Source organism: Actinia tenebrosa, unplaced genomic scaffold, assembly GCF_029948245.1.
Source record: "Actinia tenebrosa isolate PJP-AT-01 unplaced genomic scaffold, QUT_ActTen_1.0 PGA_scaffold11__36_contigs__length_13525064, whole genome shotgun sequence".
NCBI lineage: Eukaryota > Metazoa > Cnidaria > Anthozoa > Actiniaria > Actiniidae > Actinia > Actinia tenebrosa.
In genome coordinates this window covers 935,836-962,658 of record NW_028292571.1, presented here as the reverse complement: position 1 = coordinate 962,658, position 26,823 = coordinate 935,836, and the positions used below count along the sequence as shown (strand labels likewise).

Below are 26,823 nucleotides of genomic sequence, written 5' to 3'. Positions count from 1 at the left end.
TCAATGAACACGGCGAGTACCATATGATTAAGAGAGGTCGACTTGGGGCAGCGCTAGCAAGTGAAAGTGTTTTTGTTATTTGTCGAGGTCGTTAGATGTGTGGGGGCCTGGATTAAATGTTACTGCATGCATACTGCTTACCGTGTACGTGCTGAAATTCAGACTCATCTCGTTTCACACTCACCCGAAAAACGATCGGCGTTTTATGGATATCCAATTATGAAAAAAAAAACAGATCACGAAAAGGGCCTTTTTATGATCCATGGTATGATGAAACTCTTTGTTGAAATAAAGGTTATACATAAACCAGGACCTCTGGGTCTTACATGTTGCTGGGCATTTCTATTTGATTGATGACCCTAGGCACCATGGATTTCATATATTGGTTCAGCGTCCAAGCAGTGCATCAGCCCCAAAGTTGAATGTCAACAAAACAACTTTCAAATTTTGTCGATACCCAGTAATCACCTCTGTGCCGCCAGGGCATGGCTAACTCACAGATCACGGGGGTTTCCAGATCGACGCGGTTTTGATGAAATTTTTATTTTTGAATTCGCATTCGGGTTTCGTCCAGAAGTCTGGAGTACACGGATTTGGCAGTTTTTGGACTACGGTTTTCGCCCAATGTTTCAGACGGTTTTGGTATCTTGTAATACATCTCGTGGAATCTCAAATGAACGCATCGAAGGATAATTTATCATTTCCCAGAATACCTTTAGGTCCCAGCTTCTATGTTTTAAACCCAATGATGATTTTGCAATACTCCTTTTTACAGTTTGGTTCAGTGACCACGAATAATAGTTCCAAGTCACGGTTGGGGTTGCCGCGGATGATAAAAAGCATAGTTTTGCTATGCCTGGAAATTCCAAACTTGACCTATTATCCGTGGTCACTGAACGGAACTGTAAGATGGAGTATTGATTGTATGTGGAATGGAAACCAAATAGAATAAACCTAATATAACACAGTTTAGCATTAAATGGTTTTTATTCTGATAAAGAATCACAAAACAAAACGATTAAAAGATGAACATGATAAATGAATTAATGATAATTAGTTTCCAATAGTATTTATGACTATTAGCAATAATAATAATATAATAATGTAATGGGACAAATACATTCTTTACTACCTATGTTCACCATTATGAACCAGCACCCTTAATTATTTTTTAATCTATTCATACATTATGGTTACATAACTACTGTAACTGGGGCCACTTACACCAGTTAGACATAGAGAACCAATCAAAATGTAGAATGAAAACAATGTATTCCAACTTTGGATAGTCAGGCAAATCAGAAACCTAGACTGCACAAGAATGCTAATTTGACCCTGATGTTACATACATATATACATACATACTTTTGATAAAGCAGGTTTAAGAGTAGGCAGCATGTAAACAACTAGAAAGCCATTGTCATTTTCTCCTAGGAATAAGAAGATATGTTAAGAGGCTTTTGTTTTCTGCTACTTTCTGAGTGGCTCAACTACCCAAAGTTTGAATATAGTGTTTTTAATCTACAACTTGAATGGTTCTTGCTTTTTAGGTGGCCCTGGTTATAGTAGTTACACTGTAACTTTTCAAAGGCAGTTTATTACATAAAATTTAATAGGTGATGATGTTTGCCTTGGTAATCAAGCCTGGATTAGTACTAATCAGACTTTGAAAAACTGGGTCAGTAAAGCAGACATGAAAGAAATAATTCTAGTTTGTGGTGAAGATATATTTGCAAGCATCTAGTACATGGCAAGCAGATCTTCGTCCAGGATGTCATCATTATCCAAACCTTCTAGCAGTTCATCAAAATTTTCTGGCTTTTCTGGTGAGATTTCTGGGGAAAATACACAAGCTATCACTATCAACAGTACACACATACCTTTGAAATGGATAATCAGTAGGTATCGCTAATAATTATATTCTTGGAGTGCAACAGATGCCATGTTGGTTGATCTAACAAGAGAAGCTTATAAGAAATGCTTTGTATAGTCAACCAACATGGTGGCTATGATGTAACAAACTCCAAGAATTAAAAACAACTGATGAAGAGGGAACAGCAATCCAAAAACTGATTTCTGGAGGAAATTTCCTGGAGCAAAGATAGCATTTATACCACAGTTTTCTAAATATCCCTCACAATAATCACTACTGCATTAGAGTATGAGAGCATGAGTGATGAGGGGAAGTAAACAGTGTTATTATACTTTACCTTTTCTTTGCTGTTTATCTGAGGTGTTGGTCAAAGGTTCAAGAATTATCTCTGGCTCTTCTATGACAGTTCTGATTAAAAAAAAATAGAATTACAAAATGTACTTTTTTGTCATTTTTATTATTATCTATAATGTGTGTTGATACATGAAAAGTCCATTCTTTGTAAATTTACCCTTGCTCAAGGGCACTGTCCAGTGGTGTAGCAAGGGAGGACCCCCTCAAAAAGTTGGACCAAAATTGTATGCTTTCTTCTTCTTCTAATTTCTAAGTCTAATTTCCATTGATTTGATAGTTTTTCTTTGAGTATGATTACAAGTTACTGTATTCGGCACCTCTTATCTTGGAATTTCATTAATTCCTGTGGGATTCCTGTGGGATTCCAGTGGATATGACAGGAAACTCGAACCTGAAACCTGTACATGTGTATTCATTTGGTGGGAAAATGGTACATTGCCCCCTTGTGGTCAAGACACCTCTCTACACCAATGGCACTGTTATCACTTATATACCTTGTGCATAAACAATACTACTACAGTTGTACTTGGGGTTCCAGAGGCTCTCTTACCTTAGTGCTTCTTGGTTGTGTGTATACATAACCTAGATTATTACACACAACTGAGCCAACAGTGTGACAGGGTCTCTGTCACCCATAGTAAGTGTCCACAAAACAATAAGTATTAACTAATGTAAAACAGTCATTGGTGTTTGTGAAAAAAACCTGACTTCAGATCAATTGTATTAAATAGAATACTGTACCTTTGCTTATTATTTCTTACAGATTGAGTGCCTTGTGAGGCCTGGAAAAATACATAGTAAGAATGTCTGATGAATGAATCATATTGAAGGAATAGATTGACCCATAAAGCAGGAATCACAGCCTGAATATATTCTGATGTCTTACCAAAAGTTGACTACTATTGATATGGCTTGGGTCTGGAGGGTAGATTTCTATTATATTCCCTGGCGTTATGTTCAGATAGTGTTTCCTTGGTGATGGGCTGAATACTGACACCTAAGATCAAAATAAACAATTTTAGGGAATTGTTTTAATTTTCATATGAATATGATAAGTGCACCATTCTGTATACAATCATGTAGTTAGCAATTTAAAGTGACTGTACAGTCTATTATACATGTACAAGTAATATTATTACAGCTTCTAATAATTATATATCATGAATATAATTAGACCACATACCTGTTTCAAAATAAGACCAGCACCAGGTCCCAGTTCAGTTTGATATTCTTCTAATACCTTCTTATGTAAAGTCCCATGGATTTCGCCTGAAGTTCAACAAGAAAAGGTTAGTCCATTAATCAGTGAAAATTAATTCAAGGCCCTCAAAGTGTCAGGTCTTGAAGTAGGTCAAAATGCCAGATCTCTAGAATGTAATCTGAGCTAATATTAGCTCTGATAGGTGCAATCATGACATTACTTCAGGTTGGTATTCCTCACCTTGTACTTACTTACATGTACACTCTAAAACAATTAGTCAGATACCCTACTTAGTTTTGCAAATAAAGTATAGAGCCCAGTTATACAAAGGGTGGATAGTGCTATCAGATGAATAAATCCTTATCCAGTGGATAAGTCCATGCTGTTATTCATTGCAATAAATTTATCCACTGGATAAGATTTATTTGTCTGATGGTTCTATCCACCCTTTGTACAACCAGGCCTAGTATTATGTATAGCAATATGTATAACCTGTTGGATCCTTTAGAAAGATACTAGAATCAGTTTCTGAAGATGAGAATGTCTTGACCAGCACGCACAATGATGGAACCTTGCCATATCTTAAGCGCTGACATGCTGCCTGCATCAATCGAAAACATAAAAAAACGTTTACTCACTGATGAAACTTTAGTCTAAAGTAATAGTCAAGAAATACATTATGACTAATGGTAAAATATAAAATATAAAGGCCTGAACAATTTGTAGTAATGCATTTACAGTGTAATATTAACAGAGGTTATTAACCAAAATCTAAAACACCTCAGTAAAAATAAATGTTTTAGTCATGGCCTTTGAAGCAGTCTATTTAAAAAAAGCAGCCTGTTAAGCATGGGGGAAAACGAGTGGTGTAGCGGTGAGGGCATTCACCCCTCACCAATGTGACACGGGTCGAGTCCTGCCAGGCTTCGTGTCGTATGTGAGTAGAGTTTGTTGGTTCTCTCCTGTTCTTTGAGGGTTTTTCTCCAGGTTCTTGGTTTTTCCTCCGTCCGCAAAAATCAACTGCTGAATTTTAATTTAATTTAGAATGGGACCCTGGATGATAATTACTCTGTGTAATTCTAGTTACCCTATCAAATTATTATTTTTTAAGCAAATAGACTCAAGCACTGTATGTCATACCTCTGACATTACTTGGATGATGGAATATCTCATTGTTGCTGGTACATCTAATCAACAACAAAAAATCACTTGAGACAGAATACCTTTATATCTGTAAATGTGTGTGTGTGTGTGTGTGTGTTGTGTGTGTGATTTAAACATGCTGAAAGCTGTAGAGCATGAGAGAAGCACAAGATATTAAGTCAAGCATTGCTTTTCAATTGCAGTGTTTATATCACAGCACAGATACTGCTTTTCCAGCAGTTTTCATGAATTATCAAAGCCAATTTTAGTGTGTGAGTATCTCAAATATTAATACAGACTCTCTCTGTGAACCCATTACTAACATGATTCTTTTTGCTGCTTTATATATGTACAACTTACTTTCCTGATATTCATTGAACATGCCAACCCAAGGATCTCTGGTAAACTCTTCATCTTCTGATGTTGACTGTAAACTCTTTAGAGAAAAGATAGTTTTTGTACTACATGTATTTAATAATAAGTTTAAAAAAACAATAAGAAGGAAGTCAACGCATAAAATAAAGCACTCAAGAAACCACCTATTAATAGACTAATAATTTAGTATGAATATACATCATACATGCAGATTGTAGAAGTATAATAGAATTACTTACCACAGGATGTTGATTGACAGGCGACTGTCGAGATGTTGATGGTAAAGGTGACAACTTTATAGATACCTCTTCTAAACTTTGCTCATTGGTCTAAAATATTAAAAATATTTTAACATGACAAGGGCACAAAATTAACACTCGCAACCTTGCAAATGTGAGTGAAAATTTGTATTAATGAGTAAGAAAAATGTAACTAGCTAAGTTTTGCAAGTATGACCACAGACCAGAAATTAAAGAACCGAAAAGTTTAAAACCTGCATTAAGTAACGTTTGTTATTTAAAAAATGAACAAAACAAAACTTATTACTTAAAGTTAATATCATTTCCTGATGATGTAAAGGACACAATGTGACATTGTAATCACAGTTACTGGTTTAATTTATTATAAAATGTGTGATAGAATTCATTATAAAATAACTCATAAATTTTGCGTTCTCGTTGGTTGCGGGTGCATGCATTAGGAGAACACACAGCATGCATGCACATTTTCTATTTCATTATTTGTGTTCAAAATAATGGCTACTCTAATGATTTGCAAAAGAAAAAAAAACTTGCTCGTTCTGACCGCCATGTATGCAGTTACAAAGCACTTGTAAATTCACAACTTCAGTGCATTAAGCCATCATCTGGTATAAATTTTATTGAATTGTGTTATGATCACCAGAAAGTTCGGAAATTAAGTTAAACAAATTTTGTTCTCAGATTCCAGTACAATCAATGTAATGACTTTTAAAAAAATTATTAACTTGATTTGTTGAGTAAGCTTTCTAAATACAATCAAAATATCAAATTTCTAATTTAATGAAGCTTTTCTTACAAGTAAAGCAAACCAAGTAAATAATTTGTTCAAAAGTCATTACATTAATCGTACAGGAATCCAAGAACAATGTCCTTTTTTGGGGGGGAGGGGGGGCAAGGGGGTGACCATAACAAAATCCAACATGATTTATATCATGTGACAGATAGAATCAAAGTGGTCAACTAGCAGAGCACTTGTGTGAATGAGTCGATCAAGAAGCACTTAGCTATATACATGTCATGCATCTCCCAACACTTCTCACTTTCTGTCCATCCCTCCATGCTTTATACACTGTAACTGCACAAGGCACATGGGTGCATTTTCTATTTCTTCAGCACTTACAAGTTTTGGAAGTATTCCTGCAGGTCCAGGGAACTTTCTTGAGGTTTTCTTACCAGATGGTGTAATATTAATACAAAAACCAGTAGCATTACCAGTTTTGTTCATTTGTTGTCTGTCTCTCTGAGTCATGTTCTTACTCTCTCTGCTATAACTAGTATCAGGTGTGTTGAAGTTTAAACTTGAAGTCTGACTTACTCCATTGAGACTTGTCTTTCCACCAGAAGACACATTTGGGGAATAACTTTGCATATTATTTCCATTCAAGGCTTGCAAGTTGCTTCCTTGTGGACTGTTCATATACTTTGATAGCTGGTTTGGTGAAGACCTGGCATCTCTTTGCTCTCCAGAGTTCATTTTCCAAAGATTGTTGCAGTTATTTGGAGTCCTTTGGTTTTGAGAATTATTTATAGCATTATTTTGAGTGAAAGATAGATTATTAGAATTAGATGCAAATCTTTTAGAAGGAGGCTGTTCCTGAGGACCTGTTCTTGTGGCCTGATTTGTCTTTAAGTTACACATTTTGTTGAAATTACTGTTATTATTAATACATTTGTGAGAAATATTTATGTTCGCTGATCCAGCAGGCTTTGATGGGTTTAAAAAGTCGCTTGGAGATTGAAATTGTGTTCTTTTTTCTGTAGATAAAGAAGTGGAATTTTCAAGGGAACTAAATGGTTTTCTATTGAATCCTGTATTTGTTGTTTGAAAGTTGCTGTCCTTTGTTGATTTAGAAGTCACACCATCTGTGTCATCAGGCTTGAATTCACAAGATGGAACAACTCCACAGGCTGCCAAAAGGAAATCCTGTTCAAAAATAATGATGAATTCAAAAGTTTGAAAGTAAATACCTAAGTATAGTGTTCTTCATGCTTACATGTAACCCATCTAACTCCAGTACTGTGCCATGCTTTGGTGCTTTGGCGTTAATAGCCCATGAACTTTATAATCTATTTACCAGCTTCAATTATCTTGCAAAAGAGTTAAAATATTTAAATAAAACAATAATTCGAAGAGGAATCTGGTATATGGTGTTATCAACACGTAATAACAGGAACAGAGAATCGTCTTTTAATTACTGCTGACTATCCTACAGTTGAAAGTAAACACAACCGTTGAATTTAAATTCTTACCAGTCTGACGGCGAAGGTGCATGACACACTATACTCACTGAAATGTCATGTTATATGGGCTAGAAATGTTATTGGTGAAGATCTAACCTATATTAAAGTCAGAATAACATACAGTATACGTACCTCATCGTCGAGATCAATATCCAACTCCTCTTCGTCGATTGAAAACATCGCCGCATCTAAACGTACTGAAGAACTTGAACTTGACTTCAAACTTCAGGTATTTATAAATACGAGGCTGTTCCAGTTAAACAAAAAAAGAACCCTATGTAGTTTTCTGCAGATATTCTACATCATTAAGGGCTCACTGAATTGTTTTTGAAGACTACGAGAGAGAAATCAAATGGATTTTTGGTGGAACTTCAGTCAGCCATGCACATTTTTCGAATGGACCGCGAAATGTGACACCCATACGCAGACTCAGCTGGGGGGATTTCTGATCGCTTGTAGCGTGGGCTCAAATGATCCTATTTTCCTTTCATTTTCACTTTCCATATTTTAATTCCAAGATCATTTGATTTTACGACATTAAATTATTTGATGCTACAAAACTACCCACTGCTACACCACTAATAAATAGTGCAAAAGTAAATAAGTAGAACAGCACTTTTTAATTTTTACATATTTTTTTCATTTTTTGTCCAATGGTACCCTTGGTTCCAGAGGCTCCCTTGCTGCAGTGCTCCAGGAGCATGAGGCATGAGGGCCAAGGAGACCCTGCTCCCCCCTTTATGGTAATGAAATGGCAGCTTTTTAAAATTCATATGGATTTTTTTAAAAATTAAAACGTAATGCAGGTTCTTCCTCTTTTTTTTGGGGGGGGGGGGGGGAGGGGTTTCCGCATTTTGGGAGCCCAGACGAAATGGCAGATTTTTTAATTTGGTCCCTCCCCCTTTCTGAATCCACACCCCCTGTGCTCTTCAGGTCACAGATCACTGTACAATCAAGAAGAACTGGAACAAGAGAGCATCTGGAACGCAAGGTAGTCAAATGGAAGATAAAGGACCTTCATGGGTAAAAGGTCCCATCGTCAGTACATCATACTATCTTAGATAATTTGCCACAAGGCAGGTGCTACACAAAAGAACAATTGTCCACTACGAGGCACAACACCATTTACTACATAACAAGCTGCAAGCCCAATTTTATTGCGTTTGGACGCATTCAGATCTTCATGTTTAGAATATTTCTGGGGGATTAAGAGTGGGAGAAGTGTGAAGCTTTTGTTTTATGGCCAGCAGGGCGCTTAACTGGAAAGACCGCTTCATATTGAAATGCTTTGAAAGGCATTGATCAAATTAACTCGCTTGTCATTCTGTGGTTATTACCATGGTAATATAGGGATCCTGGTGTTTGCAATAAAATTGGGCTTGCAGCTCGTTATGAAGTAAAATAAGCAAATACAAAATGGGGGTCATCAACTTCGTTTAGCCATCAGAATGTGTGGAAGTTCACTGTTTATATGGTAAAAGTGTTGGAACAGCATCAACATGGAAAACTGTCAAATATAAGCCATATTTTACTGAAAAACATAAATTGTCCCCATTTTGCACAAATTCCTAGAAAATAAACCAAATAATCATTTAGCATTTAAAATTATTCGTGTTAAAAATGAGAAATTTAAAATGTTATAGTGCTATAAGTATGGACTTGGAGCCTTCATGACTACGTGGAATTCTATTATTATTATGCAAAAAATATGCAATTTCAATTTAATTCCATTGACATAATTTTTAAATTTTTCCTCTTATTGCGGTTTTCAATATTCTGCAAATGCCAACATTTTAACGGCTTGTTGTGAAATTGATTTTTCACTGCAGCTTGTCAAGAATATAAAAAGTACCAACTGATTATTTTTGATTGACAGCAGTTTCACAGCAACCAACTTTGCAGAATATCAAAAAGTGCAGTAAGTTGGGTATCATAAAGTACTTTCAAAAACCGATAACAAAAAGTGGGCTTCCAAGCTCATTTTAGAGGTATGAGAGATTTGAAAAAATAAGTCTTCATGATATTTTCATCAAAACATTGGAATGACGTCATCATGATGAGAGCATGCACACTAAATTCATGCATGGAGAGGATGTGCCCAAACAATATATGCCCATGAACTTCAAGGTTTAAATATGCTGCTTGTTATAAAAAGTACCATTTAATTACTTAATTTTTCTTGAAAGGCAAAAGAAGGATTTTGATGTTGTCATAGCAACATTTTATATTTTCACATTCATAGTAATCTTTGGTTTATGATCTTTCCTGGTTTACTGAAGTTTTTCCAGGTTATTATTGTGAGCGTATGTGAAAGTAGAAAACACTTTCCAGCCTTGGCTATCAACTAATTAAGAGTCATTGCATCCAAATTATGACAGTGACCCTGATGTGCAAAAATGGGGTTGTACACAAAATGCAATAAACTAAATTTGGTTCTTAGTAGCACAATCCTGCCTCTTAGTAAAGTGATGTGTACCTTCTTATTATCCCAAGGGTGTATCAAAAAAATGCACAACTAGCTAACTACCCCCAACTGAATCATACATTCAGCCCAACCAATCCCCAATCAATGGTGGCAAAGCAGCTTTGTGGTTGAAGTACCTGCACAACAAAGATATATCTTGCTCTCATTCTGTTAATTTACTAAATTTATTTTCAGAAGTTTAACAGATGCCCAAAAAAACTCTCTCTGGTCACTGCACACAAAATCCATGTTAAAAATCTAACTTTGACATGTGATTGATATGAAATGACAATATCCTAGACTCTCTTCTTCTTCCAGTGTGTTCTATCAATACCAGTCTGTCCCTTGGGTCTCCTGTTAAGCCATCTATTCCTTCCAGCCTTTCCTATCACCCGGTTTTTTCGATCAATATTAGAGACCCTTCCAACAGAAGCCATACACAGATCACTGATAACCTTTTCTTCCTTGGATGGTAGTCTTACTACTGCAGTATCTTTGGATTTACGAATAAGCTGTGCTGATGTCCCAGCAGCCCTTGCAAGCTGTGCACCTTTACCTGGTTTTAACTCAATATTATGGACCACAGTTCCAATGGGTAAATATTTCAAAGGGTAGGCATCGCCGGGTTTAAGAAGAGCTAAGGATTCTGGTTTACCTCTGTGAGACGTAACAATATCCCCTACTTGAACAGTATCAGGAGCAATCAGTAATTTTTGCCTATTACTTCCATTGCCAGCTACCAAGGCGATCCTAGCAGATCTGCATGGGTCATACCCCACTTGTAAAACTTTTTCCTTAATGAGAGGTGGATTCTCGGCCCCCTTCATAAAAGGAGCACGTACAAAGTCTATAATCCTATATGTCTGACTGTGCCCCCCACCACGATGGCGTATTGATATCTTGCCTGAATGGTTTCTCCCAGACCTGCCTTTGTGTCGTCTCATTGTGCCATCTTTTAGATATCTAGGTACTGGCATGTTAGGAATACTACGAGGGATCTTCATAAATGAGTAATGCGTTCTGCCCACCAAAGGTGATGAAGTGGAGAAAGCACTGACTTGAGAGTTTGATACAGCGGCTGCAAGACCTCTTATTGTAAACCAATATGAACTGTTCAACCTGGAGGCCATGGTGTTCACCAGATGCTTACAAAGGCCAGCCATGCTGTTTGAAGAGTTGTCGATATTTTCTTTCCTAACTAATAAAAATTAAAAATTAAACATCAGAAATCTAATTCATCCATCGCAAAAATCAAAAACTTTGAATTTACCTCAAAACAAGCAGAAATAAAGTGCTTTTGTTGCTAAAATAACTGCCAAAGCAGGCAGTCACGATGGAATAAAATCAAAATGGATGCTGTGAGGTAAATACTTCATTACCGTGTATTTTTAGATAATTCTCGTAAACTGTGGTCATAAGCTGCTTTGAATAATTCACACATGAAGTATAGGACTTATTTAGAGGATATGCCGCTGACACATGTTACATAACTGAATGTCCCGGATGAAGCAAAACTCCGCCATCTTGGCTGGATTGTGAACATTTTGCTATTTGGTTTGGAGTTCGAGCTCAAAATAAGAGCTCTAAGCTCTAAAGTAAGTTATTGATATAAAAGTCTCCTAATTGGATATCTATACTATTCATATATCTGCTGAAATATAAGATTCTGCCTTTGTATTTTATGTTATTCGGAACATGTACAAAGATGCAGTTGTTTTGTTTTTTTAGCTCATGCCTGTAGTTGCCTCGTGATTCACATATTTTTTTCCTATTTCTTTCATTATATCAAGGAAAGATGTTTAAGCTTGCATTGCCAAGAGGAACTGTCCTCAAACATACAAGAAATGTTCTGCCATCCATCCATTTTGCAGGTAAGAAAACTCAAGAATGTACATTGGATTTGTGTGAATTTTTCCTTGGGTTTCTTTACTTGTACTAAGCGTACTTGCAGTGATGTACACATTTCAAACATAGTATAAACTTTGCAAACAAAGCTATATTTTTTCTATATTATACATTTGAGCTTTGTGAGCAATTCCTCCTACTAGTAATAACGTAGATTTTAGTTTTATGCACCTATCAATGTTAAGCCCAAGTGGGGGGGGGGACCCCAGGGAAGTTTGACATTTTAAATTTGAAATTTTCCCTCTTCGGACAACTGATGAAAGTCCATATACAGCACATATAATCCACATGCTTCATACATGCAAAAAAAATATCTCCAGCTTTTCCGATAGTGTTATTTGTGCCCAATGTGTAAATAGACTAAGATGCAGATACATAAATACTTTTTGTGCTGCATACTATAGATTCCCAGTTATAAGCACCCTAATGCACATAGGCAAATCACAGCATGTATTTTCTGCTTTAAGGTTATAGAAGGTTTCTAGCCTGCACACAACCATACATACCTTTAGATAACACTAGCTTAACCAAACCATAATGCCTGGATGCATGCAGACTAAAATGTTTCCCACTGACAAGTGTTATTATAATCATATTCATAGCTAAACAATCTACTGCAGCTGTACCAGCTCCAGAAAAGATTGAGGTTTTTGTGAATGATAAGAGAGTACTGGTTGATCCTAGAGTGACAGTTCTTCAGGTAAATAGCTGATATACAGTACACTAATAATATGTAATGGAATAAAATATATATTATATGGTTCTACTAATTGGCAGGATTTGGTGCTTGAATGTTGGAATTCAATTTCTTCTCGTCATCATAACCAACAAGGGGCAAAAAAATTTATTTGCAGTGCTGAGAAACAAATTCTCTTTGAAATAATTGTAATATTATATAATCCTCAATGTCTGTACATGGCCCAGCAATACCAATTATGCCATCTATTAACAAAGAATTTGTTGTTTGATTTCCATGATATTTTTTTTTTTAAATATTTGATTCCATTCATCTAGGCATGTGCTCAAGCTGGAGTAGAGATCCCAAGGTATTGTTACCATGATAAACTGTCTATTGCAGGAAACTGCAGGATGTGCTTGGTTGAAGTTGAAAGATCACCAAAGGTACTGTAAATCATACTTGATAATGTTATATCATAATGTCATAATGTGATACCTTATATTTTACCTGCTTTTAAACATACAAATTTATCTTTCTTGCCCTGCTATAGCCTATTGCTTCATGTGCTATGCCTGTCATGAAAGGAATGAAGATCAAAACAGATTCTCCAGTGACCAGGAAGGCAAGGTAAAGAATGAAACTAATATAAATAATCAACTCATCTGTTGGAGCTATGTTGGTGTGGGCTACCTGTTGTACAGTTCCACAGGGATCCCAAAAGCACATCAATTAATATACAGTCACATTTTTCTCTTAACAAATACATTTATTTGTAATATTATTTTGAGTGTTTCACTGATATAAATATTTAAATTATGTGTAGTTATTTTTGCATGAATCATACTGCTTTTTCATTTTTGATAGTACTTTAATAAGTGATTCTCACTAAATCCTTGTCCTCAAACAACTTGGGTATTTGACAACTTGGGAGGCAGAAGAGTGTAAATGCTCCAAGAAGCATTACCGTGATTGCTTCAGAGAGCTTGGTGGGTGGCTAAAGCTCCTACCTTCCTACTGCTTTCAATTAATGAATGTCAAGAAAGTGTATTTATTTTATTTATCCATGTATCACTCATTTTAATACAGAGAGGGTGTCATGGAATTCCTCCTGATGAATCACCCATTGGACTGCCCAATCTGTGACCAAGGTGGAGAATGTGACTTACAAGACCAGTCTATGGCTTTTGGTAGTGATAGAACTCGTTTTGTGGACAATGATTTTTCAGGAAAGAGGTAAGTCAATGTATATGCAAACTTTATTTCAAGTTGGTAGACAAATTCAGTACAAAATCAATTAACTGAATTTGTCTATCCACTAGAAAAGTTTACAGATGTATATGTATGTATGTACATGTCAGAGTTGAGATTAATAACAATAATACTTAATTTAGGAGCATTCTACAAAGTGTCAATGCTCTTACAAGAATGAAAAATTAAAATAAAAAAATAGAAACATAAAGTATTTTGAGAATCCCAACTGGCAAGGAGGCAAACCAGTTGGCTATTTACAAGCATGTCCGAGAAACTGAATTTGAACTAATCAGAAACCAGGACCAATATAGCCTCAGCTACAGTGTAGTGGCCACAGCAGGACTCGAACCCAGCAACATTCCCCCCCCCCCCCCCCAGAGGAATTTGGAATATTAGAGGGGTAGAGGGGTCAACGGGCAAGTTAAAAGTAAAATAACTTTAGAAATCACTATATATTCATTAAATTATTTTCTTTGTTGAAGATGTAGAGCTACTCTGTAGATATGCTTCAATGAATCGTTATTATTATTATTATTATTATTATTATTATTATGAAGTTGCCATAGTTATTGGAAATAATAATATAATAAATGACAGATTTCTTTCATGTTGGTATTTAACTTTAGAGCTGTAGAGGACAAAAACGTTGGCCCACTCATTAAAACAATCATGACTAGATGTATCCACTGCACCAGATGTATCAGGTGATTATCTAATCCCACTCCTATGGACTGGGCCATTAGGTTCTTTCCCCATTGCCATTGTAGGGTTGACATATTACTGTAACCTGGTCTCATGTGATAGAGTACAGTATACCCAATTCATTCCAACTGCTAGCTAGAATATCTCAAAATTTTAAACTCTGTTCAAGGAAAATTGATTATATATTGTTTCAATTAACTTGTCGTTACGATGGAGAGTAGGTGCCTGGCAAAGCGGTAGGCGATGGCAACTAGCTGGCAAGAGGTAACCATGGCAACCAAGCCACGGGTCAACCTCCATTACTCCTCTCCAAGCATTTAGTGTGGTGCTTGGAGTTGGTCGACCCGTGGCAGGAGCCATGGGACCGACCAACACCCAAAACTGCATCTCCAGGCACCAGCAGTCGCTGCCTCTCCAGTTGTCACGCATGCAGACACAACATCCATAGGTAGTGTGGTGTATGCGACTCAACCCAGGTGGCAATGGCTAGCATGAGGGCAAAATTGACAATGTACAAATGGTGGCCAAGCTAAAAGGATTCCACTTACCAAAACTAAGCAAGTTTACCAGAGGCATTAATGATTACTTGCTGAGGAGTTCTAATATACTGTTTATAGGCATCACTTTTCCAACGGCCCAAGACTTGGATTAAATGATCTGGTATACCCACTTGAGCCGCTGTAGTTGCGGCCCCAATACGGAAGCTATGGCTTGAAAAGTTACCAGCTACACCTGCTGATTGTAGAATAGCCCTGAGTCTGTCAGTGACCAGCTGCCTAGTCAGTGGCTGACCATCAGCCAGCAGGAAGAGTGGGCCTGGAAGATTACCACGATATGCTAAATAGTTCAGCACTGCTCTCACAGCACACAGGGATGATGATCCGCGACCAACATACACATGACAACCCTGACGAAACGGATCCGTTTTTGAGGCTTTAATGAACAGTCTTAAGCAAGAAGGAGACCCTGTAGAGTCCACGGTTATGTCCTGCACAGTCAGGTGTACATCTGGATCAAATTTTTTTAAGCGAGGGGCAAGTAAATTCGGCTGAGCGAAGGAAACCAAAATAAGCCAATGAGCAAGCAGCCCAAAACATGCAGTCATTGAACGAAGATAGAACCAAGCCAGAGTGTACTACTCTCAGGACCTCTGGAGTAACAGGAAGTCTAGACGAAGAAGAGGCGACGCCTTGGGTTCGCTTAATGCCTTTTGTCACTCTTTGGAGCCGCAAGCAGTTCTGAAGTGGATCATCGAAACCTTGTTCAATATGGAGGGAACGGACAGCTGACAGATAAACTTTTATAGAGGAATGACGCATCAACTCGGCCAGCATTGTCACAAATAAGCAGAGGGTCCATTCATCTGTGGGACATGGTGAGCCTGATGGGGATAAGCGGCCACTTTGGTAGCAAAAGTTGACAAACTTCTCTTGGGCGGTAGAATAACAGCGACGGGTGGAATGCGCTAAACCCTCAGATAAATAGACCAAACACTGATTATTTAGAGAACCGATGTCAGAGAAGACAGAAGCTGAGCTGGGACCTCTGCTGGGTATAGGTTGGCGTTCGGGGCCAGAGAACGGAAGACCTGCATATTAAAACGAGAAAGAGCATCAGCTATCCCATTACGAATACCTGCCACATGTTCAGCTGAAAAGGAAAAGCCATGACGGGCTGCTGCAAATCAGAAGGCTTCGGAGTAAAACCATGATCGAAGAGTCTCTGGAAGTCCTGCTATTTAGGATTGCTACCACAGCTTCGTTGTCCACCTTAAACAGAACACGCTGCTTTCTCCAACCGTGACCCCAGATATGCGCTGCCAGTACGACTGGAAATAACTCCTTGTAAGCAAAGGAGAGGGAAGCTTGCCGAGGTAACCACCTGCCATTGAACCAATCAGAATCGAGGAAGGCACCATAACCCCGTGTTCCTGAGGCGTCTGACCCTACGCAAACCGTAGGTGGAGGCTGTAGTGAGGGGAGCAGGAAAAAACTTATCCCGTTCCATTGATTGAAAAAATCCAGCCACCACTTCAGGTCTTTCTTGAATTCTGTATTCAGGCGGATGGGGTGATCGTCTTTTCGGAAGCAACAGAGTAGATCAATCATTCTCCGAAGAAAAGTGCGACCTGGCCAAACTACCTTAGAGGCATGATAGAGTACACCAATCAGCGACTGAAGTTGTTTCTTGTGGCACCATTTGTAAGAAGACCAAGTTCTCAACAGTTCCAGGGTAGCAGCAAATTTGTCGGCAGGGAGACGCAGAGTTTCGGCCATTGTGACAATTTCAATCCCTAAAACTACTAGGCAGGTGGATGGCCCTACACACTTGTCTGGGTGTAGGGGCAGACCTAGGTCAGCGGTAATGGATGTAGCGATAGCTAAATTGTTAGCACATAAAGCTGAATTAGGAGGTCCAGCTAGTACGAAATCATCTAAATAGTGGCGGATGTCAGGTATCCCATAGTTAGACTGAAGAATCCACTCCACTGCATTGGTGATTGAGTTAAAGATGAAGGGGGCTGATCGCAAACCAAAGGGAAGGACAAGGTCAACAAAGTACTTTGACCTCCATCTCATGCCCAAAAGATGTCGGTCAGATGGGTGAACTGGGACATTTCTGAAAGCACTTTCGATGTCGAACTTAGCCAGCATAGCCCCCTTACCCAGTTTGGAACCCATATTAACTATATCGTCAATTCTAATGTATTGCAGTGAGCACTCCTCAGGGTCGATGCCATCATTAACACTGTGGCCAAATGGGGAGGACAGGTCAAAAATTAGACGCCATTTTTCTGGTTGACCTTTCTTTGGAATCACGCCAAAACTGCTTACTTGAAGAGGAATAATGGGAGGGGATTCAAAGGGGCCAGCCACCCGCCCCAATCTAACTTCCTTGTCTAAATACACATCAACGACTTGAGACTGCTGATATGCTGAAGCTTTGTTCTTCTTTGACGATTTCAACTTGACAGACGACTTAAAACCCAGTTGGAAACCATCTTTAATGCCATGCAGTATAAATTCTACCCATTGCCGATTGGGGTGATTCTGTAAGCCATGGGCGAATTTATCATAATTCAAAGAAGAAATTTCAGCAACTGAAGGGAGGGGAAGGCTGGTGCCTATGAAACAATGTATAAATAGATCAACAAATGCCCCCATAAATGATTAAGTCAACATTAAATGACGTACGTTAAGTTCGACGCACAATGTAGTGTCTAAGTGATATTCAACAAACTAGAACGAAAATTAAAATGGTGCTGTTCTCTGAACCTAATAACACAGCCTTGAGTCCAAAGTCACATGCTTAGTGGTATTTTCTGCGCTTGGCCTCGGACGGATTGACAGAGCGGGAACGTTCCAAATTTCTGGGCTTGATCGGCTCTGGGCATGCACTCTTGCGATGGTCCCCTTCGCAGCTACTGCAAGCATGGTGGAACCGACATTCGGGAGAAGGGGCAATGCACCGACCAGCATTCCAAGAGTGGCAAAGGACCCTTGAGGTCAAACTACCTTGGGCCTCCCTCCCCCCTGCTGTAGTTGAAGCAACCACTCGAGGGCGCACCTGGGCACCTGCAGTGTTAAAACTGTAAAGTTGGACATTCATTGTTGACCACGTTGTGCATTTCTCAGCAGCAGCATATTCTTGAAACTCCCGATCATAGTTCAGCCATGCACTGCCACTAAACTGTCGGTATGTGCGCAAGATAAGGAGCTTGTACTTGAGCAAATCATCTTTGCGGTTGGGAAAATATTTTCCGACGATTAAAGAATAAATGGTGAAAGCTTCCACCCAAGATGTAATATCTGAAATTTGCTTTTTGTTTTTCTTGGCGGTGTTACAAAGGATGAGGCGGCCATCGAAGTGCAGTTGTGGCTCTGGTTCTTGAGAGGAGATGTTTTCCGGCAGCAAGTCCTCAAGATGAACAAATTTCCGGCAAGAATTTGGGCCACCACTTTGTAGGGAACGGGAGAATAACCAGGACCCACTACAAACGGCTGGTTAAGGGGGGGCGTGTTCCCCAGGAAATTTTCCGGCGCCGAAAATGACGAAGACGACGTCGCGGCACTTGAGACAGTTACGGGCCGAGGGAGAGTAAAAGGCGATACAAATGAAGGTACAGATAAGGCAGACGTACCTGAGCAAGATGGCGGAGGCAAATAAGCCGAAGACGCAGTTGATGAAGAAGGAGGCGACCCGGCCATGGATGTCCACGGCATAGATGAGCCAGTCTGGGCCAATTGGTTAGTACGGTTGGCCAGAGGCGTCGAAGAACCCTTGTTGTTCTCGGGCAAAGATCCAGAACCCGCCGATGACGAGGCAACGCCTGCCGCTAGTAAAGCCGAGTTGACCATGGCCGCCAAAGGTGCTTTTAAAGCTTCTACTACTGATGTAACCAACTCAGTAGACGGCGCAGTAGATGTAGGGACGCCATTACAAGCCGACTCAACCGAAACTGGAGGAGCCAGCGAAGAAGAACAAGAGGTAGGAACCATGCTGTCCAAGCTATTGCGTGTGTTACGGGGCATTTTTTTATCGACCAAACAATTAACACGAGGACAAGGAACAATGGAAAGACGATCATAAATAGACGTCGAAACGCTGGAAGAACCACTAACAATAAGGATTGAGAAAGGATGGCTTGAAAAAAGGCGTATAAACCAGAAGCAAAACCGCAATATGAAGGCAATGGCTAACAGCAACTCAGCTACAGCAACCACGAGGCCTTAGGCAGCAACTGCACATGCGCAAGTCTCACACCGCTGGCCAGCACTCCACTCCCAGTTAACTTTGCTTAAATTTAACCACATTTAATTATTCACTTTCCTGTGAAAATAAAAGGAAATTGCCTTGTAATCCTTGTAGTACTCATTAAGATAGATACTCAGTATTGTATATGGTACAAAATCCACCCGTCTGGAATTACTACTAAATACTACTCCAACAGCAATTGGTCTGCTATTATCTGAGTGACAACCATGATTTGTGGACATTCCAAAAGTTCTTAGTTTGTTTTGGATAATCTTGTTTGGTTTTTGTTTTTTGGATAGGCTACAAATAAAAATGGGAGGATCCAAAAATAATTGCTTCAAGCAGTGAGCTAGTCAATGCTCAAAAATTTGTTTGCACTTTTATGATTTCTTTCTCATCCATACAATGTCCATAGCTTCGGTCATTCTCAAAGCAGATCAGCAATGAAGGGTGGGGGGGGGGGGGGGGGGGGGGAGTAGGGTGCCATAAGGTACATCTTTAACTGTTTCATCCCAACCATTCTTTGTGTGTTCTTTCAGATTTGCCAGTGAAATAGCAGGAGTGGATGAGTTAGGTACAACAGGACGTGGTAGTGATATGCAAGTTGGGACATATATTGAGAAGATGTTCAAGTCAGAGCTATCAGGAAATGTTATAGGTAAATATGCTGAATGTTGTGGTCACATATTTTTTCTACAGAGAGTAACAATTTCAAATTAGTATAATTTTAGACTATACAATTGTTGAGTTTTGTGTACTTTAAATGGTTGAGCAGCCAGTGAGTCTGAGACGATATTATCACTGCTGGAGCGGTGATTATGAGGTTTCTCAAAGTTTGCCAGAGCGGAAGTATTACTAAAACATTTTTTTAATCCAGAATTTCATCTTTTCTCAAGTCTAAAATCATACTAAACAATCATTCACCTCAAGCTCAGTGATTATTGTGAATAATTACCTCCCCACTCAAAGACTTGTGTCTCCTTAAATATTCACCTAATAGTCAGTTTCGGCAAATAATAATTATTGTTAAATAACTGAAGAGAAGATTAGTTATATAGTACTAGTAGTTTTATTAATATCAGCCATTTGATTGTTGTGTGTTTGCATGCATTATCTTGTTGTTAGCCATCTATAATTTCTCGCAAAGAATTTTCACTTAATTGAATTGCCACTTCCAGATCTTTGTCCAGTTGGCGCTTTAACATCAAAGCCATATGCATTTGTTGCAAGGCCATGGGAGTTAAGGTAGGTTGTTAATATTATTACTCTATTCTCAGCAGAGCCAGTTGGTGAATGACACTGCTATTTTTTCTACAGGAAAACAGATTCTATAGATGTCTTGGATGCTGTAGGTAGCAACATAGTTGTGAACCATAGGTCTGGTGAGGTCATGAGAATCCTACCAAGGCTAAATGAGGTATTTATCAGAGGTGTACTTACATGTACAGTATGTTACTGTGTTATGTACCAAGGTTTTTGGGCTTATTCTGGTGTTTATATTTTGTTAAATTTTCACTTCAGGATGTAAATGAAGAATGGATATCTGACAAAACAAGGTTAGTATTATATTCCAAGTTCATTCTTTCTTTCTCATGATTATGATTTGTTTATGTTCTTTCTTTGTAATATTTTGCGTACTTTTAATTCCTTTTTATATCTCAGATTTGCATATGATGGACTAAAACGCCAGCGTCTGACCACACCCATGATCAAAGATGAACTTGGTAACCTGGTACCCTGTTCATGGGAAGATGCATTGGTTTCTGTGGCCCAGAAAATGAACTCATTAAAGGGAGAAGAGATGGCAGCAGTAGCTGGTGGTATGATTGATGCAGAGGCACTAGTTGCACTTAAAGATCTTTTTAATAGGTTTAACAGTGAGGGGCTCTATACTGAAGAAGGTTTTCCTACAACAGGGTCAAGGTGTGTACTTGATAACCAGTCAAATATGCTACTTGTGTTACATAAATGATGATCAGGGTTTTAAAGAATGGCCAGCATGTGGCTTGTCATGATGACCAGCAGATTAGTTTTAGTTTGGTCATATAACATTTCTGGCTAAACATTACTGGTTAAAATGACTGGCAAAGGTTTGACCAGACAAGTTCCAATTCTGGGTGGACATTGTCCAATGTCTGGCCATTATATTAAGCCCTGATGATGTTATGCACATTAAAAAGGGTTTGTCTAAACAAATTGGGGCAAATACTTAAATAACAATCCATACTTCCTCATTACAGACAGATCTACAATGTACAGGCATACACTTTTGCACCACCACCAGAACAATCCTTACTTATTATTAGTTAATATGCTAATTATTCCCATAAAGGATACCAAGAACCCTTGTCCTTCGCACAATTCCACACATATTGTTGTAGAGTTTGTTAGTTTATTTAGTTAATTTAAGAGTGTTTCTGGGTAAAAACCTCACAACAATACATAATCTTCCTGATTACAAATGTGATTACGTTTTATATTCCTATTGTACAGCACTGATTTGAGATCAAACTACATCATGAATGCAACTATAGCAGGCATTGAGGTAAGAGTCTTTAGACTTCATTTTGTAATGATAACTACTTCTACTTTAGACTTCATTTTGTAATGATAATGGTGATCTTACTACAGGATGCCGATGTCTTGCTTATCGTTGGTTCTAATCCAAGATATGAGGCCCCACTTATCAATGCCCGTATCCGCAAAAGGTTGGTTTTCTCTCATTTTAGTAATACATGTACCTCCAAATATCTCCAGTTAGTCACAGTTCTCCAGGTTGATCTTTATCACTTAAAGTGCCTATCACCCTTCTGACAATATTCACAGTATTGATTCTACATGGAGTAAGATGTCGAATAACCTGAAAAAAATTCATAGTTTGAGTGCAGCTTCTTGAAGTTATGAAGGTTTTTCCATGCCATATGCTAATGCGGTGGCTGTTGACTTTAATATAATTTTCTGTGACATATCTAATTCCTTGTTGTTTTTTATCTTTTCGTTAGCTGGATGCACAATGATCTCCATGTAGGTCTTGTTGGAGCAAAGGTGGACTTGACCTATGATTATGATGTATGTACTAAACATGTTATGCAATGAACTGCCAAACAGGATTCATTGATTAGAGTGCATACCATATATGTGTAAAACAACTTCTAGTCATGTAGCGCTTATAGCAAACTTGAACAATGCTATTCACCCGGTACTTCATACAAGTTATCAACTTTTTACAGTATTTGTAAAATGACTAAGAATTCACTCATGAACCAAACGAAGACTCATAGAGGTATTTGCTGTTGTTCCCAATGTCATCCTCCAGTAATATCCACTATTTTGTACAAAATACAGTAGTAACAAAATAGCTTCAATGAGACAATTCTACATCTTTGGTTTTGTTTCATGGATATAATTTATGACATGCACTCACTATGAGAATGAAAGGTTTATTGGTTTTGGAGAATAGAAAAAATACACGAAAAAGTCTTTTAGATCTATCAGTAACAGTGTTATTTGTAAGAGATTGGACTTTGTTAGGGACTTCAGGTTCTATTGTTAAATCTCCTTGGAACTGACGTATGTTAGTTCCTATAGTGCTTATAAATACAAAAATAGAATAAAATGTGACCCTCAGGCCATGCATTGCATTTTAACACAAAGTTAATAATCTGTGTGACTGTGTGTCAAATAATGTTATTACAAGTATTTATTATTTCATAGCATATGATCTTATACTATATCTTATACTACACTAACGCTCTTTTCTCATTGGTGGATAGCATATTGGTGAAACAGCTGACGTCTTACAGAACATCATGTCAGGAAAACACCCATTCTCTAAGACCCTAGTCAATAGCAAGAAACCAATTATTTTAGTGGGTAATGACTGTCTGCAGGAAGCTGATGGTGATGCAATCCTTGGCCTCGTCACTGAGATGTCTCAGAAACTTAAGGGTCGCCAGGGAGTGGACCCTGAGTGGCGGGTGTTAAATGTTATGCACAGAGTAAGTGTATATTGTTGGGTATACTTTAAGAATGACTGATAAATACATGTACACTGTGTGCAATCACTTTGTTCTAAGCTTCTTTACACACTTCTACTGAATCTATTGAGCTAAAATGATGAGAGATACAGTGTTTGGGGGAGATTCATACACTTTATATCTGTGTAGCGTAGGGTTTGTTGAGTGTTCTTGTATTCTCTTTGACTATCAGGTTGCTAGTCAAGTAGCAGCTCTTGACATTGGTTACAAACCTGGTACTAGAAATATGACAGAAAAGCCCAAACTTCTCTTCCTTCTTGGTTCTGTAAGTACACTGGCTACTCTAATAGTCCTCTTCATTATTGAAAAGGTTGTGTTTTTGCTCACTTCTTTTGTTCTTATTTACATCTATTAGGATGAGGGCACAATTAAGCATGAGGACTTACCCAAAGATTGTTTTGTGGTGTACCAGGGTATGTGATAACATTATAGTTCTGTTAATTTCCTCCCTTTCCTTCTCTTATCCTTTCCTTTCCTTTCCTTTTTTTCCCTTCCCTTCCCTTCCCTTCCCTTCCTTTCTAATTAAAGAGACATTATTTCACTGGCCATAGGTCTCAAAATTCTTTTCCAACTTCATTACATGCTGCATAATAAACTGTGTGGTAATGATTAATTCCATAAGGTCACCATGGTGACAGTGGTGCTCACATGGCTGATGTTATCCTACCTGGAGCTGCGTATACAGAGAAGACAGCAACATACGTTAACACAGAGGGGCGTGCCCAACAAACCAGGTACTCGAACATTTTATCCTAGCGCACTCATACATAGAGTTAACCACACTCTTTTTCCATGACGTTTCATGTTTTTCTCCAGGTTAACAAGCTTCCATTGAAATTTAATCTTTTTCTCAACTTCAAATGATGTAATGGGCCTTGTATTTGGGATTTCTATCTTTCTTTTAAATAATTGTCATTTATTTTGATATGAATAAAAGAATTGAAAGATAATATTTAGATCAAATAACTAACCATGTTGTTGTCGCTTCTACTCTCCAGACGTGCTGTAACCCCTCCCACTAATGCGAGAGATGACTGGAAGGTTATTAGAGCACTATCTGAGGTAAGTCATTTGTCCCAGATACTATCAATGCAGAAACCTCCTTGTCTATGAATGGTGTTTTGTGTATGAGGCTATTAAGGGTGGTGTGGGGGGTAATATGGTAGCCTCTTGCCTCATCTGGATCGATCTCAGGTTCAATTCCTGGACTCTGATTCACATGTAAGCAGAATTTGTTGGGTCTCTACCTTGATTCGAGGGTTTTTCTCCGGGTTCTTCAGTTGTTCTACTAAACCCAACACCTTAGATTCCAATTCTATCTGTGAGATTTGATCAGCGCAAAGTCTGTTTAATGGTTCGATAAATTCAATGGTCGTAATGATAGTAATAACCCTGATACTGATTGCCGATTGTTGTTCTAGATTGCAGGCCAACCGTTACCATATGACACCCTTGAAGAAATCAGGAGAAGAATGACTGAGGTGTCACCTAACTTAACTCGTTACGGCGATGCAGAGAAAGCTAACTTCTTTAGTCTTGCACAAGCTTTAATACAGGTTAGTATCACACTTATTCTTACGAAACGTTTGTCTGGGGGTTAATTTAATGAATTGAAGGTCAAAAGAATGACATTAGAAATTGGTTGTGTGTGTTTTTCACAATTATTTAAAACATTTCGCATCGAATTTCTTGGCTTTTAACAACTCTATTTAACACGTTTGTTACCACTGTTTGTTATGATATTACCACTGTTTGTTATGATATTACCACTGTTATGATATTACCACTGTTTGTTATGATATTACCACTGTTTGTCATAATATTACCACTGTTTGTTATGATATTACCACTGTTTGTTATGATATTACCACTGTTTGTTATGATATTACCACTGTTTGTTATGATATTACCACTGTTTGTTATGATATTACCACTGTTTGTTATGATATTACCACTGTTTGTTATGATATTACCACTGTTTGTTATGATATTACCACTGTTTGTTATAATATTACCACTGTTTGTTATAATATTACCACTGTTTGTTATAATATTACCACTGTTTGTTATGATATTACCACTGTTTGTTATGATATTACCACTGTTTGTTATGATATTACCACTGTTTGTTATGATATTACCACTGTTTGTTATGATATTACCACTGTTTGTTATGATATTACCACTGTTTGTTATAATATTACCACTGTTTGTTATGATATTACCACTGTTCGTTATAATATTACCACTTTTTTGTTATGATATTTATTATTAGCGCTAATAAATATTATATCATCAAACTATCGTACGTAGAGTATCGTCTAATTCATCATTATCATGACTTATGGATAAATTAAATGACGATCATAGTAATGAATCAAGAATCTGCGTCAAAAGGAACAATATAAATGAAAATAGCATGTCTATATTAGTAAGAAGGCGAAATTTCAGCTCATAACCGTAGAATATACGAAAAATTAATAATGAGATCATATTTGTGAACTATGAGGATCTCCTTATTCCTTTTTCAGTTTTTAATCTGTTCATTCTGAGACAACTGCCCGTTTTCATACTAACCCTTACAACTACAGAACTGTGTATGAACTAAGAACAAACTGGTTGTTGTTTACAGGGAAGCAAAGCCCATACAAGTACACGATCCCTTAGGCCCAGTATGGTTGAACTGAAAGACTTTTACATGACAGATCCAGTCAGTAGGGCCTCGCAGACAATGGCAAAGTGTGTTACTGCAGTACAGACCATGAAATAGTTACAACAGAAGAAATTTTATTTTACTTTTGAAATTGATCCAAGATGAGGAGACAAAAAGCTATTTTACAACATTTAGTTGTATATCTTTTTCAACCAAGTATGACTGAAGGGAGATTGTATTGTTTTCAGGCTTTGCTCTTTTGCTGCAGCAGTTTTGATAAAGCTAGAGGGTATAAAAACACCGTGTCAACATGAGAACCCCTGGTGTGTCTATGCATTCAGTTGTGTAATATAACAATAAATAAAAAAAAAGTCTTGAGATCTCTGTTCTTGTTCGCCTTGAATCTGTGTGCGTATAGTTCTTTATTTATAAGTAATATATCAGACACGTGAAAGAGTGTTTCTCCCGTTTTCCAAACACCAAGAAATGAGTTGAAAGAACGACGAGAGAAAGACGAGTTTTTTTTAAACAACTTCGAGGTGTTTGGATAAAAAATGAAACACCTTTTCAAGTGCTTGAAATGGCTTCTCAAACTATTAAAAATTCTCGGAGAAATCTAATTCAGGTGATCTCGGGGAACGCGCGCAAAGGATTGTTGTAGTTGATGAGGCAGTCCTAGTTTCAGTTGTTTATATTGAAACCACAACGAAGACTTGAGAAGTTTCTATTAAATTCTGGAACAGACCAGCTCGTACTGACATTCAAAAGTGGGTCGCAATTTGTTCATAAAGACAATGCTCACTTTGACATCTGTGCTTAACTCGATGACAAAATGTCGTTGAGATCAAAATCGAGAAACTAGAAAACGACAGAGTGAAACTCTATTTTCCAGTTACGCCTTGGATTCCTTAACTCAATCTCAAGAGTCGA

General features: G+C 37.9%; 3 protein-coding genes and 1 pseudogene across 4 annotated transcripts; 1 reads left to right on the top strand and 3 right to left on the bottom strand.

Annotated features, from left to right (window-relative positions):
- Positions 1-1,034: 1,034 nt before the first annotated feature.
- LOC116299215 (uncharacterized) lies at positions 1,035-7,844 on the bottom strand. Its single transcript, XM_031707844.2, has 11 exons — positions 7,580-7,844; positions 6,327-7,130; positions 5,186-5,275; positions 4,932-5,007; positions 4,569-4,615; positions 3,921-4,029; positions 3,411-3,496; positions 3,114-3,224; positions 2,969-3,009; positions 2,211-2,281; positions 1,035-1,835 (listed from the first exon to the last, which is right to left on the bottom strand). Exons 1-11 carry the CDS (start codon positions 7,625-7,627, stop codon positions 1,741-1,743), a joined length of 1,578 nt encoding a protein of 525 aa, XP_031563704.2. The 5' UTR covers positions 7,628-7,844; the 3' UTR covers positions 1,035-1,740.
- A 2,220-nt stretch (positions 7,845-10,064) lies between these two features.
- LOC116299212 (large ribosomal subunit protein uL2m) lies at positions 10,065-11,254 on the bottom strand. The gene is made up of 2 exons (XM_031707842.1): positions 11,182-11,254; positions 10,065-11,105 (listed from the first exon to the last, which is right to left on the bottom strand). The coding sequence occupies exon 2, from the start codon at positions 11,072-11,074 to the stop codon at positions 10,208-10,210; it is 867 nt and encodes a 288-aa protein (XP_031563702.1). The 5' UTR covers positions 11,075-11,105; positions 11,182-11,254; the 3' UTR covers positions 10,065-10,207.
- A 142-nt stretch (positions 11,255-11,396) lies between these two features.
- On the top strand, positions 11,397-26,271 carry LOC116299210 (NADH-ubiquinone oxidoreductase 75 kDa subunit, mitochondrial). Of its 2 annotated transcripts, XM_089027496.1 has the most exons (22): positions 11,397-11,506; positions 11,702-11,782; positions 12,419-12,516; positions 12,831-12,938; positions 13,046-13,122; positions 13,582-13,728; positions 14,373-14,450; positions 19,743-19,861; positions 20,382-20,448; positions 20,521-20,620; positions 20,725-20,759; positions 20,866-21,126; positions 21,697-21,748; positions 21,835-21,911; positions 22,206-22,272; positions 22,977-23,201; positions 23,413-23,505; positions 23,596-23,653; positions 23,863-23,974; positions 24,239-24,302; positions 24,662-24,796; positions 25,873-26,271. In XM_089027496.1, exons 2-22 carry the CDS (start codon positions 11,707-11,709, stop codon positions 26,008-26,010), a joined length of 2,187 nt encoding a protein of 728 aa, XP_088883622.1. In that variant the 5' UTR covers positions 11,397-11,506; positions 11,702-11,706; the 3' UTR covers positions 26,011-26,271. The 2 variants fall into 2 exon arrangements, with proteins under 2 accessions (XP_088883622.1, XP_088883623.1); XM_089027497.1 differs by lacking the exon at positions 14,373-14,450.
- On the bottom strand, positions 14,905-16,043 carry LOC148912305 (uncharacterized; annotated as a pseudogene).
- Positions 26,272-26,823: the final 552 nt, after the last annotated feature.

What these genes read in the sequence shown, in the direction of transcription:
- LOC116299210 (XM_089027496.1), top strand. Translation starts at nt 11,707, where the DNA reads ATGTTTAAGCTTGCATTGCCAAGAGGAACTGTCCTCAAACATACAAGA. An exon ending in GCAAGGCCATGGGAGTTAAG is followed by an intron (nt 20,449 to 20,520) that starts GTAGGTTGTTAA and finishes TTTTTTCTACAG; the next exon opens with GAAAACAGATTCTATAGATG. An exon ending in TCCTACCAAGGCTAAATGAG is followed by an intron (nt 20,621 to 20,724) that starts GTATTTATCAGA and finishes TTTTCACTTCAG; the next exon opens with GATGTAAATGAAGAATGGAT.
- LOC116299212 (XM_031707842.1), bottom strand. Translation starts at nt 11,074, where the DNA reads ATGGCTGGCCTTTGTAAGCATCTGGTGAACACCATGGCCTCCAGGTTG.
- LOC116299215 (XM_031707844.2), bottom strand. Translation starts at nt 7,627, where the DNA reads ATGTTTTCAATCGACGAAGAGGAGTTGGATATTGATCTCGACGATGAG. An exon ending in ATATTGATCTCGACGATGAG is followed by an intron (nt 7,131 to 7,579) that starts GTACGTATACTG and finishes ATTTTTGAACAG; the next exon opens with GATTTCCTTTTGGCAGCCTG. An exon ending in CAGGAATACTTCCAAAACTT is followed by an intron (nt 5,276 to 6,326) that starts GTAAGTGCTGAA and finishes TTAATATTTTAG; the next exon opens with ACCAATGAGCAAAGTTTAGA.